General features: G+C 38.0%; 1 protein-coding gene across 50 annotated transcripts in view; it reads right to left on the bottom strand.

The window, feature by feature from the left end:
• The window catches only part of LOC147120302 (titin-like), a 359,546-nt gene that overhangs the window by 141,391 nt on the left and 200,004 nt on the right, over positions 1-18,151 (bottom strand). For 36 of the 50 annotated variants that reach the window (XM_085986008.1, XM_085986012.1, XM_085986020.1 and 33 more), the window contains 13 exons: positions 16,374-16,445; positions 14,340-14,426; positions 13,066-13,149; positions 10,534-10,617; positions 8,411-8,494; positions 7,715-8,074; positions 6,784-6,867; positions 5,868-5,942; positions 3,250-5,460; positions 2,572-2,622; positions 1,141-1,536; positions 563-832; positions 195-470 (listed from right to left, as the gene is read on the bottom strand). In XM_085986008.1, the coding sequence (XP_085842134.1) occupies positions 195-470; positions 563-832; positions 1,141-1,536; positions 2,572-2,622; positions 3,250-5,460; positions 5,868-5,942; positions 6,784-6,867; positions 7,715-8,074; positions 8,411-8,494; positions 10,534-10,617; positions 13,066-13,149; positions 14,340-14,426; positions 16,374-16,445 (4,134 nt within the window). The remainder of the gene's footprint in view (positions 1-194; positions 471-562; positions 833-1,140; positions 1,537-2,571; positions 2,623-3,249; positions 5,461-5,867; positions 5,943-6,783; positions 6,868-7,714; positions 8,075-8,410; positions 8,495-10,533; positions 10,618-13,065; positions 13,150-14,339; positions 14,427-16,373; positions 16,446-18,151) is intronic. The other 14 variants (XM_085986038.1, XM_085986060.1, XM_085986056.1 and 11 more) reach the window with 12 other exon arrangements.

Here is an 18,151-nt window from a genome sequence, read left to right as displayed (position 1 = left end):
CCTGTAAATTCCAGGCCATCATTTCAGTCCATGTAGGAAAAGAATGGGAATTGCTGACATAGCAATGTACAATGGTGACTAAAAATTGTGACACTAGGAAGTGCATGCCCTACCTAAAATCATTAAAATATACAGATTATCAATGCTGGAAGAGCAAGTGGGGTGCACACTTCTACACGTAATAGAAAACTTACCATCAACGATCAGATTGGCTGTAGAAGCCTGTCCTTCCACCTCCACTGTGTATTCACCAATATCTTCTGGAGTTGCATTCTTCACAATGAGAGTAAGAATTTTGCCAACTTTCTTAATTTCAGTTTTTGCAGTGGGTTCCATTGGAATCTCCTCTTCACCTCTGAACCATTTGATATTTGGAGTGTCTTTTGCAATTTCACATTCAAAGACGGCATTTTCTTTTTGTTTGACCCGCTGGTCCCGAACAGGTTTAACAAACCACTTCCTTACAATCTCTACAATGGATAAAAATATATAAACTAAAACCAGTCCTAAAATCCTCATTTATTGCTGCTTCAAATATACAAGATCGTTCACATATACTAACCTTGCACATAAACTTTTCCCTCGCATCTTATGTTAGCAGTCTCAACGGAATACACTCCAGCATCATCAAAATCTGAATTTGTGATAGTAATGGAACGCTGCAAACCGATGACACTAATTGCGTATTTGCCGTCTGTGTCTAAAATAGGTTCACCATCCTTCTTCCAAATCACCACTTTATCTTTGGTCAGCTCACAGGTCAGATATAGGAGCTGTCCTTTGAAGATGGTGGTTTCCTCATCCAATGTTTTAAAGAATGCCACTGGTAGTTCTAAAACATTTTGGGGAAAATAGCAATTAACTTTCTCTAATAAAACAAAATGTACATTTTATACAAAGCATTCAAAAACCTTTTGCCACATCTAATATTTCAAATCTAGTGATTTGGATTACACTGAATTGATGAAGTCTTGTGCAACAACATGGCAACAGTATGTAACTGAGCACTTGAGCTTAATAATTAGACTGAAAAGAACTATAACTTTCAGCAGGATTCCCAAGTTGCAACTATTTTAATACAATGCGCAGTCTTGTTCTTGGTGTGCGCCGTGCAATACCTCAGACAGGAATGCAAAATACCTTGGACAATTAGTTTTGCTGTAGACGTCTTTTCTTGCTTGCCGAGGCGGCCTACACAGGTATATTCACCAGTATCTGAAAGCTGCACATCAATGATATGCAACTTTCTATCTTTGCCATCGGAGGTAAATTTATATTTAGGACTTTCTCTCACAGTGCTCTCATCCTTCATCCATGATGTTAATGCTGTAGACGGGGAGATCTGGCATTCGAAGACGGCAGAAGAACCAATAGACTCCGCTTCCTCCAGCACGATATCTTTTAGCTCTTTGACAAATTTCAGCAGGACTGCTTTGAGCTGGAACCCTGCAAAAGGTGGCTCCTCTGAGGGTGGCCTCCCTGCACCTGGTTTAAGTGGCTTCTTGTCTCCATCTCCAGGCGAAGGTGTCTTTTTCGCTAAAATTCAGAGTTGAACATAAATACATTGGATTTTATTTGGCTCTTTTTTTTGCATGCTTCTGAAGATGGTTTGATGCGAACCAGACACTTAGATGCCACGTGCCACTTTCAGTTGGTAAAGAAACGACGGCGATGCAAGCAGAGCAATGAAATTGACTGACTAAGAAGAGACCAAACTCTGCAAACTTGGTTTTGGTTCTTCTCTGAGGTAAATTGGTGCACGGAAGCCCATCATTCAAAGTCTATGCATTCCATCATGCGATAATGATTTCAGGTGACAGGATTTACACCATATACAGCCACTATAATTTCAGCATGGATATATTCGCCATTCACCAGGGGGTATCAGTGATTCGTAATCATAGTCTTCAGGCAGCATAAGTAAATTCAAGTAGTAACTACTCTGTACAGCCGAAAACACTGTATTTTGCACACAAATAGAGGAAAACGCATGCATTAAAGTATTAGATTCCAGTAAGGTGATCACGACCTAACTATGTACACAGAAACATAGTAGGTGTTTCTTCCATTTAGTTTCCAGGCCAAGTCCTCCCCCGCCAACATCAATTGCAGCAAATATACAGATGCAGTATACAAATAGATTACTCGTGCTCAAATAAGTAGGATTATTTGAACTCCATTTGTTGCCTTATGGAGTTGCAAGCATTTAAAGAGAAGCTAGTTCATGCAAAATTAAGCAATGCAATATCAATCCATGGTTTGCTATTCAGCCTACGCAGCCAACAATTATTACTGTAATTGGAAGGCCATGCAAATTGATTTGACTTATTAAATTCTAAAATAATTGAAATGTAACATTACATTTAATGGATTTTTTTCACTAATGTATGAGTGAAATTTAAATAGTGTGCTTTAGATAGCAATATAATTCATTTAAATAGATGTGGTACATTGGAATATTACTGCATGTGTTTGCATCTAATGTTCTGTAGTGCTCGTGGAACAAGTATAAATGTGTACAATCATGCATGGATTCATAGCTGTGACTATGTGCTTGATAGCCCCTCTCACCTCTTAGCATGCCTCTACCCTTGCCGGCTTCATCAGTTGGTGCCTTAGCATCTGTAGTGAGATAGTAACATAATTATCGGCATGTCATGACTATCCTGCCAAATCATTATATGTTAAAATGCTTCTGTAATAACCGAGGGTGAAAACAATGAGGCTAGAAAAGTGTATTGTATTTAAATGCAAAAATATATTTACATATAGATACACAAAAATATCAAAAATGGCACTACCACTGGTTTAATATACTAAACAAAGGTTTACTCATGCGGCCAGAGGAGATTTAAAATGAGGAAAAAGACGTATTAGTTTAGAATGAGGAAAATATGAAACCAGATAATTTGAAAGGTTTATTGAAGTCTCTGCCTTCAATGATATATATGAAAAATGATTTTAATTCACCCATAATTCTGTTAATAGCAAACACCAAAGCAAATTAAGACAATTTTTCCTTGGGAAACATAGGACTACGTAGACCAGACACAAGCAACAGACATGAATTTTAGACATAACACTTTTGACAACCACAGTACTACATGCACACAAACACAAGCTGCATTGCCAGGAGAAACAAAGACGTCTGACAAAGATGAACACACACAACATCAAGGAATACTGATCCATTTTCCAAAGCACAAGATATGAACAATCAGTTTGATAGATGTGCAGCAGCCATCTCACCTCGTCGTTTGTAAGGCTTTGAAGGAGTCTCACCTACACCCTCATACAGTTCTTCATCATCTTCATACTCCCAATCAACAGATGAGCCATATTCCCCCTCTTCTTCAGTTATTTCCGATTCCCAGTCTTCTCTGTCCCGTAATTCTTCTATCGACATTTCCTCTGATTCTACTTCATAGTCTTCTTCTGGTGAGATTCTCTCAGAGGGAACTTTTTTCACTTGTACTATTTCCCGTTCTTTTTCCGCAACTGGTACTTTCCCTTTGCCAGCTTTAAGGTGTGCAGCATCTCTGGGAGTCAGTACTTTCTTTACAGGTACTTTCTGTGGTTTTTCTTCTGCTGCAACTTCTTTTGAAGGAAATTTCTTTAGTTCTATATGATCCTTTTGTTCTTCCAGAACTGGCACTTTCCCTTTTCCAATTTTAGGATGTGCAGCATCTCTGGGAGTCAGTACTTTCTTTACAGGTATTTTCTGTGGTTTTTCTTCTGCTGCAACTTCTTTTGAAGGAAATTTCTTTAGTTCTATATGATCCTTTTGTTCTTCCAGAACTGGCACTTTCCCTTTTCCAATTTTAGGATGTGCAGCATCTCCGGGGGTTAGTACTTTCTTTACAGGTATTTTCTGTGGTTTTTCTTCTGCTGCAACTTCTTTTGAAGGAAATTTCTTCAGCTCTATATGATCCTTTTGTTCTTCCAGAACTGGCACTTTCCCTTTTCCAATTTTAAGATGTGCAGCATCACGTTTCTCTACAGGGGTCACCAATGTCTTTTCAGGAACTTTCTGTATTTTCTGTGGTTCTTTTTCTTCAAGTGGAATTTCTTTTGACGGGACTTTTTCTAACTGCACTGGTTCCTGTTCTTGTAAGACTAATACTTTCTCTTTGTCAATTTTAGTAGGTGTAACTTGTGGTTTTTCTTTAGAAAATGCCACATCCTTTTCAGGTATTTTGTGAATCTTTTGTGGTTCTTTTTCTTCCAATGCATTTTCTTTCGAGGGAATTTTTTTCAGGAGAATTATTTCCTGTTCTTCTTTTGAAACTGGGACTTTCCCTTTACCAATTTTTAAAGGTGCCTCATGAGGTTTTTCTTTAGATGGTAGCATTTTCTTTTCATGTGTTGCCTTGGGAATATCAGCCTCTTCTGCATTAACTTCTCCTGGTATTATTTTTGATGCAGGCTTTTCTAAAACCATCTCCCTGGGTACTCTTTCTATTGGATAAATTTCTATACCTTTGGGTTTTTCTTCTTCAGGAGATGGTACAATCCTTGGTTTTTCGTGAACAGGTTTGGGAAGGTCAACTTTCTTAAGACTAGGATGTTCTCTTTTGTCCCCATCAGGCTTAAGAAGTGTACTACCTTTTCTCAGTTTCAAATGTGTTTCTTCATCTTTCGGTTCCATAGGGCTTTTACCAGGCCTTTTCAATGGAAAGATGGTCTCCTGATCCTTCTCTGTACCAGGAACTTCAGCCTGCTTTACTGATATTTTTTCTCTTTCTCCTACCTTCATAGGAACTGTTTCTGGCCTGGTTAGGGGTACTGTCTTTTCTTTATCTTTTTCAGCTTTAGGCACTTCACCAATCTTTTCTCTATCTTCTTCATCACAGGGTATTTTATTAACTTTCTTGGATACTATGCCTTTTTCTTTTATGACTTCTTTTTTAGGAACTGCATCAAGCTTTCTTAATACCTTTTCTGGTTCTTCCTCTTGTTTGGGGATCTTATCGAGTTTCTTAAGTAGCATCCCTGGCTTTTGTTCCACTTCTTTAGGTAGTGCTTTACTAACCTTTTTTGGTAATATTTTGTATGCATCATCTTGTTCAATAGAGATTTTATCTGGTTTCTTTAATATTACACTTTTCCCCTTATCTTTGTCTATTTTAGGAATCTCATCAACCAACTGTAACATTATTTCTCTTTCTGTTTCTTTCTCTTTTAAGATTATATCCGGTTTCTTTAGCGATATACGTCCTTCGTCAACTTCCATTTCCTTAGGGCTTTCAGCGGGTTTCCTGAGTTTTAACCCTATGTCTTTGTCTTCTTCTTTAGGGGATCTATCAACCTTCTTTAATATAATACCCTCTTCTTCATCTTTCTCTTCCTTGGGAACCTTACTACTTTCCTTCAGTACTGGAATTTCTATAATATCTTCTATTTCTTTTGGAACTTTGACTGTAGGTTTTAGTTTCAAAGGTGACTTGGATTGTTCTGCAGCTATAAAGGTTTCATATTTAATTTAGTGACAAATCAACAAGGAATTTTGCAATTCCGTAAAAGAAGTCTAACATCAAAACAAAACAAAACAATGTCATACTCTCCAAACTGCACTAGTGTTCACCAAATTAAAACACACTGTAAAACAGTTCCGTAGACAGCAAAATTTACAAATAAACACATTAACAGAAAGAATCACAACAGACAAAATTGTAACTTTTTAAATAGACTGAAGAGACAATTTGATACAACCAGTACACAACATTTAGAAACCTGTGGGCTATATAACTTTAAATTTAACAATCAGGAAAAATAAACAGAAATGATACATCAACATATTATATAGTTAGGTATTTTAAAATGTACAACAGTAAGTTAAGTTTCAAGCTGCTTTTAGTAAATTGTACCTTTAAGGGGTTTCTTGACTGGTCCTGGAGCAGTAACAGGAACTTTAGTAGCAGGTACTTCTTCAGCTTCGGGTACTTTAGAAACAATGTCAAAAATTGTGTTACCATGAAAGTCGAATCTTAAAATGCGCAATTACATAGAATGTTGTCCCTAGCAAAATCAAAAATATTTTTAAATCTTAGGAAGTTGTCCCATGGTTCCGTAGCTATAGCATTAATGCACTGAACTATCAACTAGAATTCTGCAATAGTCTAGTTTTGACAAGCCTTTCCTTTCCAACTTTCCACTTGATGCTGAATTTGCCAGCTCATCCAGGTCATCAGTGAGAGGGAAGGAGAAATGTTTGGGAAGTATTCTTCCCTGTACAGCTTAAGCATGCTACATGATGGGTCAATAAAGCAGTGGTTTTGATAGCATCCTTGGAAATGTTGAATTCTTGTTTATTCTTTGCCCTTGAGAAAGGATGGCTTTCATAGAGGATGGACAGGAGAATTACAAAAATAAAACTGGAAAAAATAAATCACAGTGAAGTTGTACAGCACGTTAAATGTCTCTAATAACTGACATCCCTAAATAATCAATAAAATGTTTGGATAGATCAGGGTTTGAATTTAGTTTTTCAAAGTTAAATCTTATATGTGGCTAACATATTTTCCTTTCACTATAAAAGCTCAGTCCTAATTAGACTGTAAGAATGATGTCCAGGTGACAAAATTAAAATGAGGGACAGTTGAACTAATGAACAAAGTAAAATCAGAAGCAAGAGTCATTAATCAAGCAATGAAATAATGAACTGTGAGAAGCAGACATTTGCAAATGACATGATGTGATGAAAGTGAAAGGTATTGAAATGTAGAATGTTTCATGAATTTTGCACCAGTGACACAAGACAATGAGTGACACTCATTTGTGTACCTTCCACTGGTTCCAAATCTTGTTTCACTGGAGCAGTGACTAGAACATCACCTTTAGGTTCAATCTTCTTGGTAACTGTAGTCACTTCAAAAAATATTTTTGTTCAAATATTTAGTTTTCATATACATGATCTAAATCACTGGCAATATTAACTGCAATCAATTGAACATGTGTAACACTCAAAGAACAGTAAACATAACAATGCTCTGAAAGCACCAAAGTTAACAAAGGTCCTTTGAGTGGACCTTTGTTAACTTTGTTAAAAAGGTTTAACAAACAACCTTTGAGTGTTAATCATTCCATATAATTTTTACATCTGCACACAACAGTAAATAATAGTAAAGATAACATAACAACAAAAAGTAGCCCCATGAAAAGTAGCCTAGAAAACTCTGCAAGCCACTGTCCTACCAGGTAAGATGGTCTTAGCTGAACAAGCAGTAAGAAGCTTTCTAGTACCCTTTGACTTTAAGCTGCACAGTTTTAGCTGGTTAATCTCCAGCTTTGGCTCTTGCAAACCAGTGTTTAAATTCTCTATACTCAGGTAAGTTGGGTATGGCCTTACTGGGAGAGACTGTTCACTCCACATCTGGCAAATATTAACTGTTATTTATGTGAACTTTTATTTAGTTAGGTTTGGCAAAGCTTAAGTTTAGTGAGGGATTTCCAAAAATGATTGAATTCACAAACTCTTACACTCCATAATAAATAATAGAACACGATGTAAAACAAAAGACAAGTAAGAATAGGGCCAGTGTAACTAGAGAACATTTGAAATTTGGATGTCAACATTGGAGACAACAGTATTATAACAAAACAGGGCACCTCCCAGAGAACCTATGTAAAAATCAAAATTTCATACATATTTCCATTGGTTGTGAGATGCAGCAACTTCTTTAGAATAGAATCTTCTAATAAATCAGTTCTATACCTTTCTTTGTAATAATTTTCTTTTTTACTGGAGGTGTGACTTCAATAATTTCTTCACGTAAAATCTTCTCCTCAGCATCAATAATTCTCTCAGATAAAATTATCTTGTCAACCTGAACAGTTTCTTCATGTAAAATCATCTCATCTGGCTCAACATTTTCCTCATATAAAATCGTCTCGTCCGCTTCAACAGTTCCTTCATGTAAAATCTCATCAGCCTCAACAAATTCCTCGGGTAAAATTATCTCGTCAAGCTGAACAGTTTCTTCATGTAAAATCATATCATCGGACTCAACAATTTCCTCATATGAAATCGTCTTGTCAGCTTCAACAGTTTCTTCATGTAAAATCTTCTTGAAAGCTTCAGAGGTTTTGAAGAAAAAGTTTTAGAATTTTAAATCGTGGTCAAAAACTTAAAAGTTTAGGTTTGAAGAGTATAAGATGATAAATATGTTACCACAAATACAGGTACAAAAATCAAGATATAATAACAAAAAACAGACGAGATTATCACCCAAACAAAACAGTACAAAACAATGAACAAACAAGAAACAGAGATGATGATCATGATGAATAAGATAACAGAATGGAAATGCAATATACTACTTGTTATTGGATGAAGTCCATGGAACATTAAGGTTACAATTAGTAATATATGTGATAAGATCGTGTGAATGAATGTACTTTCACTCTGTACCTTTTACTGGAGTGATCTCCTTGCTTTCTGCAAATGTGATTGGAACAACTTTTTCAGGCACACGTTTCTTGGCAACTTCAGGCACTTTAAAGACATTATTAAAACTGTTGTAAGCCACTTCAAGTTTTTTTTTGAAGAGCAAAATATGATAGCGAAATAAAGTATATATTTAAAAATGACTCAGCAATTTCCATATAACAAAATTACATAAAATTTACAACACAGAAACAGACCATTCGGCCCAACTGGTCTATGCCAGTGTTTATGCTCCACATGAGCCTCCTCCCATCCTACTACATCTAATCCTATCTGCATATCTTTCGATTCCTTTCTCGCTCAAGTACTTATCTAGCTGCCCCTTAAATACACCGATATTATTCGTCTCAACTACACCATGTGTAGCAAGTTCCACATTCTAACTACTCTCTGAGTAAAAATGCTTCTCCTAAATTCCTTATTGGATTTATTAGTGACTATCTCATATATTTGTGTCGTCTAGTTTTGGATTTGAAGTGGAAACATCTTCTCTACATCTACCCTATCAAACTCCTTCATAATTTTAAAGACCTCTATTAGGTCACCCCTCAGCCTTCTCTTTTCTAGCCTGTTCAGTCTTTCCTGATAGTTATAATCTCTCAGTTCTGGTGTCATCCTTGCAAATGTTTTTTGCAACTTTTCCAGTGCCTCTATATCCTTTTTGTAATATGGAGACCAGAACTGTGCACAACATTCTAACTGTAGTCTAACCAAAGTTTTATGCACATTTAACATAACCTATCTGCTTTTCAATTCAATTCCTCTGGAAATGAACCCCAGTGCTTTATTTGCATTTTTTATGGCCTCAGCTACTGTGTTTCTAAGTAACAGTTGTATCATATATGATCAAGAGTAATTCATGGTTTCTCTTATGGGTAGGTACAAACTTTGCATAGTTACAGACAGATTATTTTGTCCAGTAATTAATATAAAACAGTTGGGTTTGATCAACCAAGTGTCAGAAAATCAAATTGAAATGATTGTAATGTAGTGATCATCTCTTGGTAAAAAACTTATTTATCAAAGTTTCAGACTGATTGCAGTCTTGGTGCCCTGTTTGATGCTGAGCTGAGTTTCAGGCCCACATCCTCTCAACTACAAACTCTGCTTAATTCCACCTTCACAACACTGCCTGCCAACCAAATGCTGCACAAACCCTTATGCATGTCTGTGTCACCTGCAGACTCAACTACTCCAAAGTTCACCTAATTGGCCTCCCAGCTTCCACCTTCCACAATCGCTAATTGTGCAAAACTCTGCTGCACCTATCCTGCTCGCACAAAGTTTCGCTCACCTAGCGCCTCTATCCTCACTGATTTACCCATTCCAATGCATGGAATTTAAAATCTAAGCAGGTTCATTTCTTCAGAGCTTCTCCCACTCCGTGCCATAACTTCGGTGGAAACCTTGTTTACAAGTGTAATGAGGTTGCTGCTGAATTTCCGTTACAGTTATGGTGGTGGACTAAGAGACGCTCCGAGGAGGTTCAGCCCCCATATCTTCGTCTTCAAAGCCCTCTATGGCCTCACCCCACCTGTCGAATTGCCTTCAGCCCTATATTCTCCCCACCTAAGCACTCCATTCTTCTGACAGCCTTTTTTTGTATCTGTTCCTCCCTTCGGCCCACCAGCAGTTGCAGAACCTTCAGCTGCCTAGATCCTACTCTCTGGAATTCCCTCCATAAACCTCACAAACTCCATCTCTTCCTATCAAAATCTCCAAAAAAACCATCTTTCCAACCAACCTTTTGTTCACTCACTCCCATTCCTTCCCTTCTGGCTCAGTGCCTATTTTCTTTACTCCTATTTGAGAAGTGCCTTGAGACATTGCATATCTTAAAGCTGCTTTACAAATGTATGTTGTTGCTCAAAGCATATTTAAGTTCATTTAATGTGTGTAGTACATACACTTACAATGTATCAAGATATTATTTGTAACACAACAGTACAATAACATAATAACAGACAGGCCAAGACATAAAATACAATACTACAAGAGGTAAAGTCAAGTAGAAGAACCAGCATGGCACTGGTAACACAAAGTATTAAAAGAATAATAGTCCACAAATCTAAGGTTTCTTAATATACCTTTAAGAGAAGAAATTTTTTCTCTTTCTTCGTAAGTGACTTCTGTAACTTCTTCATACACATGCCTTTTCATAACCTCAGAGACTTTAACAATAATATAGTTTTAGACCACACAGAAGTTACTAAAACAGAATAGTAACGATAAACAACATTGACAGTTAAAACTAATGCATGTTTGACGTAATACAAGTGAATACAGTTAAACAAAATGAAACCAGCCAACAATTTTCACTGCCGGGCCTTATTTACATGTAGCTTGTCAGCCTCCAAGCTGAACCCACTGCCTGGCCAGTGGGCACAGGTGGGATTTCGTGTGGCAGGAGGCCGCAGACGGGGACGCTCCCCAGCACTAGGGAAGTTTGATCGGGGTGGGGAGAGGGGGAGGGCATCCCAGTTGGGACAAAGCCCAGGGCAGGGGAGGCCCAAGGTTTTCTTGTGAGGCCTAGAGGAGCACTTCTGCATCAGGGTGTGATCTGCATGTTTAAAGCCAGATTCCGGTGCCTTCCGGCAGGTATCCCGCTCAGCTGCTCAAAACAGCAGGTTAAAATCCAACCCCACGGGTAGGCAGCGGCATTCCAGGGGTAAATTGCTGCCCTTATTTTAACTGCCCCTCGCCCAGTTTCTGCCAGAAGGGGGAGGTTAAAATTTCCCCCAAGATATCGGTTAATACTATTCACATGGGACTATGCCAAATGACTTTAGGTGACGCAAGCCGTTGTCCAGGTGCAACCTTTTTAGATATAGTCTAGCCATCTTTAACTATTTTAAAGAACATGATTTAAATTTCAGTCCATATGTTCCATAATAGGACAATAGGTAACACCAAATGACAGACAGATACAATACACAATTATCACAATATATATAATACTGCTATTTTTCAACCGCCTTTAGATCTTATAAGCAAGTTATATGATAATGTATTGCATTTAAAATGACTGCATGAAGCATTTGAAAGAAAATCTCAACAAAGGTTAATTAAAAATTGATAAATCAAAGGAATAAATGAACCCCTTTTCAACATCTGAAAAGCATCTTTTTGAAATATTATATTTAAAAATTATATAGTTTATTGCACTGCTGCAATAATGTATGATGAAACATATTGTTGAAAGAAAGCAATATACTATGGTTATTCATTTATTTTGTAAACTATACAAATAAATATAATTATGTTTCTGAAGGATGCTACAAAAATGATCAAATAATACTTTTTATAAATCAAACTAGAATAATAATTAAACAGGATATCCATCTCCAAATATTTATTTTTTGGTATTTTTTAAAGGAGAGATTAATAACAAATATAACAACACTTCAACTTTGCTTTTTTTTTTACTAAGATGCTTCTCTACCAAAGTCTTTAATCCTGAATTCCAAAAAGATTTTAAAATTGAAGTCAAATAGTTTATTTTCATGTATATTAAGGGGGAATGTTAACCCACTCTGCCTGGCAGGAACAGGGCGGGGGCTCCTTTAAAATAAAGTGTACAGCCGTATGGCCCTCTTCCACAATTTGTAACTGCTTACTTCAGTCCGGTGGCTGAGGCACCCATTGGTAGCATGTGGTAGCCTCATAAACTTATCCAAATAGGGGTCTCATTTCATTAATTGGACCCCGATTGGACTTTAACTCGGCCCTGAGCAGGGAAGCTTTTCTGCCAGTTGAAGGTACGTCAGCAGCTGTCAGGAAGACAAAGTGGCCCTCTAAGGTAAGTGGAAATGTTTCCTTTGGAGGAGCAGGATTGCCCCGCTCCACCCAAAGCCCACTGGAAGTTAACATCGACTCTCTATTCTGTCATCACTGTACTTATATATAAGCTGCTGTAATCGGGGGTGGGGGGGGCAACCGCATAAGTGTGGTCAATATTCAGAATGCATTTAAAATATTTACACTGTCGAGGAGAGCAGCTCTGCTTACATGTAAGCATCCATGTGCAAAGTTGTCTCTTGGCTGAGATTCAGAGTCAGGCAGGATAAACAAGGTGTTGGATGCTGTCCTATTGATCTGAGATCTGTAGCTACAGGATAACTGCAACCTCAGACAAATATTCACAGCAGTGTGTTGTCATCCTGATATAACCTTCGTCGAAGTGACTAGAGATATTAATGCTGTGATGTCTAATTATGTTTACAGTTATACATGCTCTCTTAAAATATGAATAGGTATATTTGACTACAGGATAATTACACTCTTGATAAATACTTTTTTCTTGGGCCTTCAGTAAACAAATATTCAGATAAATTTCCTGTATTCCATGGGTTAGGCAAAGGCATTAATATATAAAAAAATTACTAACCCCCCAAAAATTCTCATAGCAGTTATTATATAGTTTGTGATAAGGGTAAAACGGATCAAACATTTTAAGACTACACAAAGTAATACGTAATTGCATTACATTACTGACGAAACAAAAGACACCACCATTAAACAAGAAGAATTCTGATGAACCAGCAGAGCACTGGTAGTGTTCAGTAGAGAAAAGAGTGTTCGCATGAGCACATTTTTTTCAAAATGCCACAATTCTGTACCTTTTCTATCTTTTTCTGAAGTGAGTAAGACTGTTCTTGAAACAGTGATGGGTGCAGGCTCAGCCCTCTTGTCAACTTCAACCACTTCAAAATTTATTATTTTTAAGACAAATTGACAAAATGATTATTCAAGAAGACAAAGACAACAAAAGTACAGTCACATAAAACACAGATGACAGAATAAACAAATATACATAAACATTTATTGTTTTCTATCATCTAAAAAGAAGCTGACTTCCAGGTACAAACTGGAAGATTTGAGGGAACATTATAATTACTTAAACTCACAAAGTTTTTTTACTATGAAGAAGTTTAAACTATTTAAGAAAAGGTGTGTTTTACAGTTTAGTATAATTTTAAAACATCTAACAAGCAAAGTTAGAGGGTAGAATGACATTTTTCTTTCACCTCTGGAACCTAGATTCAAATTGAGACCAGACTGTGGGGGTCCTACATCAAACGAGGTTGGGTAGTCTTAACCCAGTTCCTGGTAATCATGGGCCCACAGCACAGAATCCCACTTAATGACACTAAATTGGTAATCTCACACAGAGATTACAAAATAGTTATTGAGAGAAATTTAACAAATCACACTAGTGTAGTACGGTATGTTATTTTAAGTTTAAGACTGAGGCACATTGTTGGGGAAACTTTATAGGAGTGCTTGATGCTAATTATGGGTACTTGAAAATTCCACAGCACAAAAATTCCTCCCCTTAATGAGCACCAAATTACCTTTAAAATAGTCATAAAAAATGTAAGGATAAAATCATTATAATCTACAAAAGTGATTCTACATTTATTCCAAGCTTCCATATAATAAATGTTTTGCATTATTTATTATATTTTCTATTTAATTGATAATTATAATATAAATTCTATTTGCATGTTTTGAGATCAAAAAAGTGAACAATGTATTTTTCTTTGCATAAGAGGAAACATGACAAGAACAAACGCTACTTTCAAAAGTAACAAAAAGGGCAATCACAATTGGAAGACATAACAAACCAATAAACACTTCTATTGCAAAAGAAAATCAAATCAAAGAAAGTTACAAAAAAGCACAAAAAGTAAAAATAAAGGAGAGTTGTAAGAGTAAAGTAATATTTCTTCTGAGAAATGTTTGTATAAAATATTTAGGGTGAAATTTAACTTTGGCAGGGACACAAAATGATAAGTGAAATCGGGCGGGTGTATGGGTGCCCAATCTGCTAATGCCCAATTTGTGCGCCTGACAAAGTTGAATTTTGCCCCACTGTTTTTTTTTGTTTTACCTTCTTCTGGTGCAGGCTTCTCAACTGTTGTTAGAGCAGTTACTGGTTTAGCTTCTTCAGCAGCTGGCATCTTAGGAATCTCAGGCACTTAAAAAAAAAAATGTTATTTTTAAACTAAAATTACGAAAGAACATTTACACAATATTTAACAAAAATGAAACTCACATTGGACACATCCACAACACAGTTAATACACCAAACAGATGAACATTTTTATACAAACAAATAAGATAACATTAAAGAAGTAAATATTAACAGAATGAACACTTCACAAGCTCTTCTACAACAATCACATTCCACATTTGCCCCACTCTGTTGTTAAAGTGTTGCACGCTAGTCTAGTGTGTCATAGCAATAACATTAATTTGGTCATGTTATAGTAAGCTATCATGTTAGCATTTATATCCTATTCTAATATATGCATAATAGCATGCAGCAGGTAGTTTCTTGTGCTGCACCAAGTCCCTGGGAATGGTCCTGCTCCTCTGGAAACAATTAAATAAGACATTTATTATGTGCATTAAAATCTATTGTCAAATGAAACTGCAGTCATTCTATACCACAGCACTGTTGCAGGTTCATCTAACAATGGATGTAATTGCAATTATGGCCCAGAACTTGGTGTCGGGGGCTTGCCGCGCGTGCAAGCCCCCGATGTGCGCTCACCCTGCGCACCGACATCTGAAACCTGGCCCGCAGTGGGTTTCCTTTCAGTGGCCAGGTTCTGATGTCGGCGCGCTGTGCTAACCTGACCCAGCGGCGTAGTTAGTGCGATGTGCCGGCTGGGATCAGGTGAGCACTGTTCAGCCAATCAGGGGAGGGGAAACTTCATTCATAAGTTTGAGAGTAAGAACTGTCAAACTCATGAGAAGTACTGCACCCCAAAACACTACTTAAACTTTAAATAAAATTTAAAAAAACATCCCAATCATTAAATTAAGTATAAATAAGTTTAAAAAAATAATTTAAACAATAATTTTTTTTTTTTTTTAAATAAATTTTTAATAAAAAGGGTCTAAAACTAAACTTACCTTATTGTAGATTCTTTAAAATAATAAAGCTGTGGAAATTTTTTTTCTAAATTGCACTAAAACACCACTTACCTGTAAAAATAAATACTTACGTGTGCTTTTTACAAGCGTAAAGACCAGAGGCCTTTACACATGCGCAAATCCCCCAAAACAGAGGAAATCCAAGACGCACGCGCTGCCCCCTACAGCGCACGCGCTAGCCTCTTCACCTCTTGGGTGAGAGGAGAGGAAATGCCGGTTTTCAGCGCATGCGCTGTGCATGCTGAAAACCGGCATTTCCTCCGGCCAGACGCGTGAGTATGCTGGACTAGCAAAGCTTGCAAAGTTATGACTGGAGGTGTGGGTGTGCACCCTGCAAGTTTTCCATTAACAAGGTGGGAGTATTGGGTCTGTCACAGCCTGCTATGAGCTGTTGTTTGTTGTTGGGAACCAGTGATGATACCTGGGTCTACATTTTCCTTTTTTTTGAAAAACAGAAGAAATGTCCACTCCCCAATTTTCATTTTAAGTTACAACCTGCTAACAAAAGCACAGGGTTGCTTAAAGAACAGAAATCGGCATTACTTATTGCTAACGCTTGTCAAACCATTTTGGTTGAATTATGAATCCTCAAAGCAGTGCTAAGAATAATTCATTTGTGTTTTCCACTGACATCATACCACTTTTTACGTATATGTACTTATTTCACTAAAATTAGTAAAGACATAAATATTGGCCCCTGGTCATTGTCAATGATGGCCAATCTCAGTGATTTTTATAAGTCCTCCAATGTCAACAAACCCTTCAATCAGCCAATGAAACAACCCTGAATTTTTTTTTCCCTCCCTGGAGCCTTACGGTTAGGCCCTCGACTGTCCGATTGAGTTTGCAGCAACAATAACAATGCTTATAAATATATTAAAGCATGAAACAAAAATAGAACAGAATATTAATATTTAAACAGCAACAAGTATTTGCTTCATACAAGTGTTTCTAGCATCTCAGACAATGAAAAAAAATGTACCTTTTGCTGGAGTAACTGCCTCTTTTTTTGGTTTCAATGGTTCAGGAGCTGGCTTCTTAGGAACTTCTGGCACTTTAAGAAACATTATAGTTTTAAGATTAAATACAATGCTTATATCATTCACATACCTAAGTAACAAGTTAAAATAACACAAACATACTTGGCTGAGAAATTCAATGCATGGTAACACTGTCTTTTCTCAAGTAAGCATACGGGGAGAAATTGGTTAACCCCCGAAAACGGGCGTGGGGGTCACAGTGTGCGAGGGTCACAGTGTGCGATTAACCCGCACCCGATCATTGCTTTCCAGGCAGCACGTTAAATTGGTGCTGCCTCCTCTTTTAAATGATTGCTGCGTGCAGCCAGCGCTAACCACGCTGTTCATTGGCTACACACATTAGCAGGGGCCCTGATATCGCTCATGGCTAGTGCTACTTAAAGGTAGCCTACACCTCTTAAAGGGGAGGTGCATTGTGGCTCCAAGAAGTGGTGAGTTTTTTCAGAAGTCAATCTGGGCTGTGATACTTTGAACAATGGCTGAACATGCGAGAGATCGAGCAGCAAGGATTTCAGACAATGTTTTGGAGGTCTTGGTGGTAGAGGTGGAAAGGAGGAGAAATATCCTGTATCTGCAGGGGAGGGGGGTGGGCAGGAGGCCCTCCAGATACATGCTCAGGAGGCAGTGAGAAGAAGTAGCGACAGACGTCAATGTCAGGAGTGTTGCTCCAAGAACATGGTTGCAGTGCAGGAAGAAGTTTAATGATTTGACACAAGTTGTCATGGTTAGTGAATTCATCTTCAAATGGCATATCCTACCAACTGCACCAAGAGCCTCATCCACTGCTTAATCCTTTGCATCCCCATCACCCAGCTACCAACAATTTCTATCGATCAGTACTCAACCGTAAAATTCAAATGCTTTACCGCACCCTCACACACTTAGCACTATTGCAAGCCTCGCACCTTGCATACACTGGCAGCTATTCAACCACGACAACCACAACACCAAAACATATTGCAGGACACTGAGGACACCCTCCATCACGTTGTGTGGCACTACCACTGTGCTAAATGGGATAGATTCAGAACAGATCTAGCAGCTCAAAACTGGGCATCCATGAGGCGCTGTGGACTATCGGCAGCAGCAGAATTGTATTCCACCACAGTCTGTAACCTCATGGCCTGGCATATCCCTCACTCTACCATTACCATCAAGCCAGGGGACCAACCCTGGTTCAATAAGGAGTGTACAAGAGCATGCCAGGAGCAGCACAAGGCACACCTAAAAATGAGGTGCCAACCTGGGGAAGCTGCAACACAGGACTACATGCATGCTAAAAAGTGGAAGCAGCATGCTATAGACAGGGTTAAACGATCCCACAATCAACGGATCAGATCAAAGCTCTGCAGTCCTGCCACATCCAGTCGTTAATGATGCTGGACCATTAAACAACTAACAGGAGGAGGAGGCTCCATGAATATTCCCATCCTCAATGATGGTGGAGCCCAGCACATGAGTGCAAAAGACAAGGCTGAAGCATTTGCAACCATCTTCAGCCAGAAGTGCTGAGTGGATGATCCATATCGGCCTCCTCCTGAGGTTCCCACCATCACAGAAGCCAGTCTTCAGCCAATTCGATTCACTCCACGTGATACCAGGAAACAGCTGAGCGCACTGGATACAGCAAAGGCTATGGGCCCCGACAACATCCCAGCTGTAGTGCTGAAGACTTGTGCTCCAGAACTAGCCGCGCCTTTAGCCAAGCTGTTCCAGACAG

This window comes from Somniosus microcephalus, chromosome 4, assembly GCF_052327205.1.
Source record: "Somniosus microcephalus isolate GS21.2 chromosome 4, FLI_Smic_1.0, whole genome shotgun sequence".
Classification (NCBI taxonomy): domain Eukaryota; kingdom Metazoa; phylum Chordata; class Chondrichthyes; order Squaliformes; family Somniosidae; genus Somniosus; species Somniosus microcephalus.
This window is presented reverse-complemented; position numbering and strand designations above follow the sequence as displayed.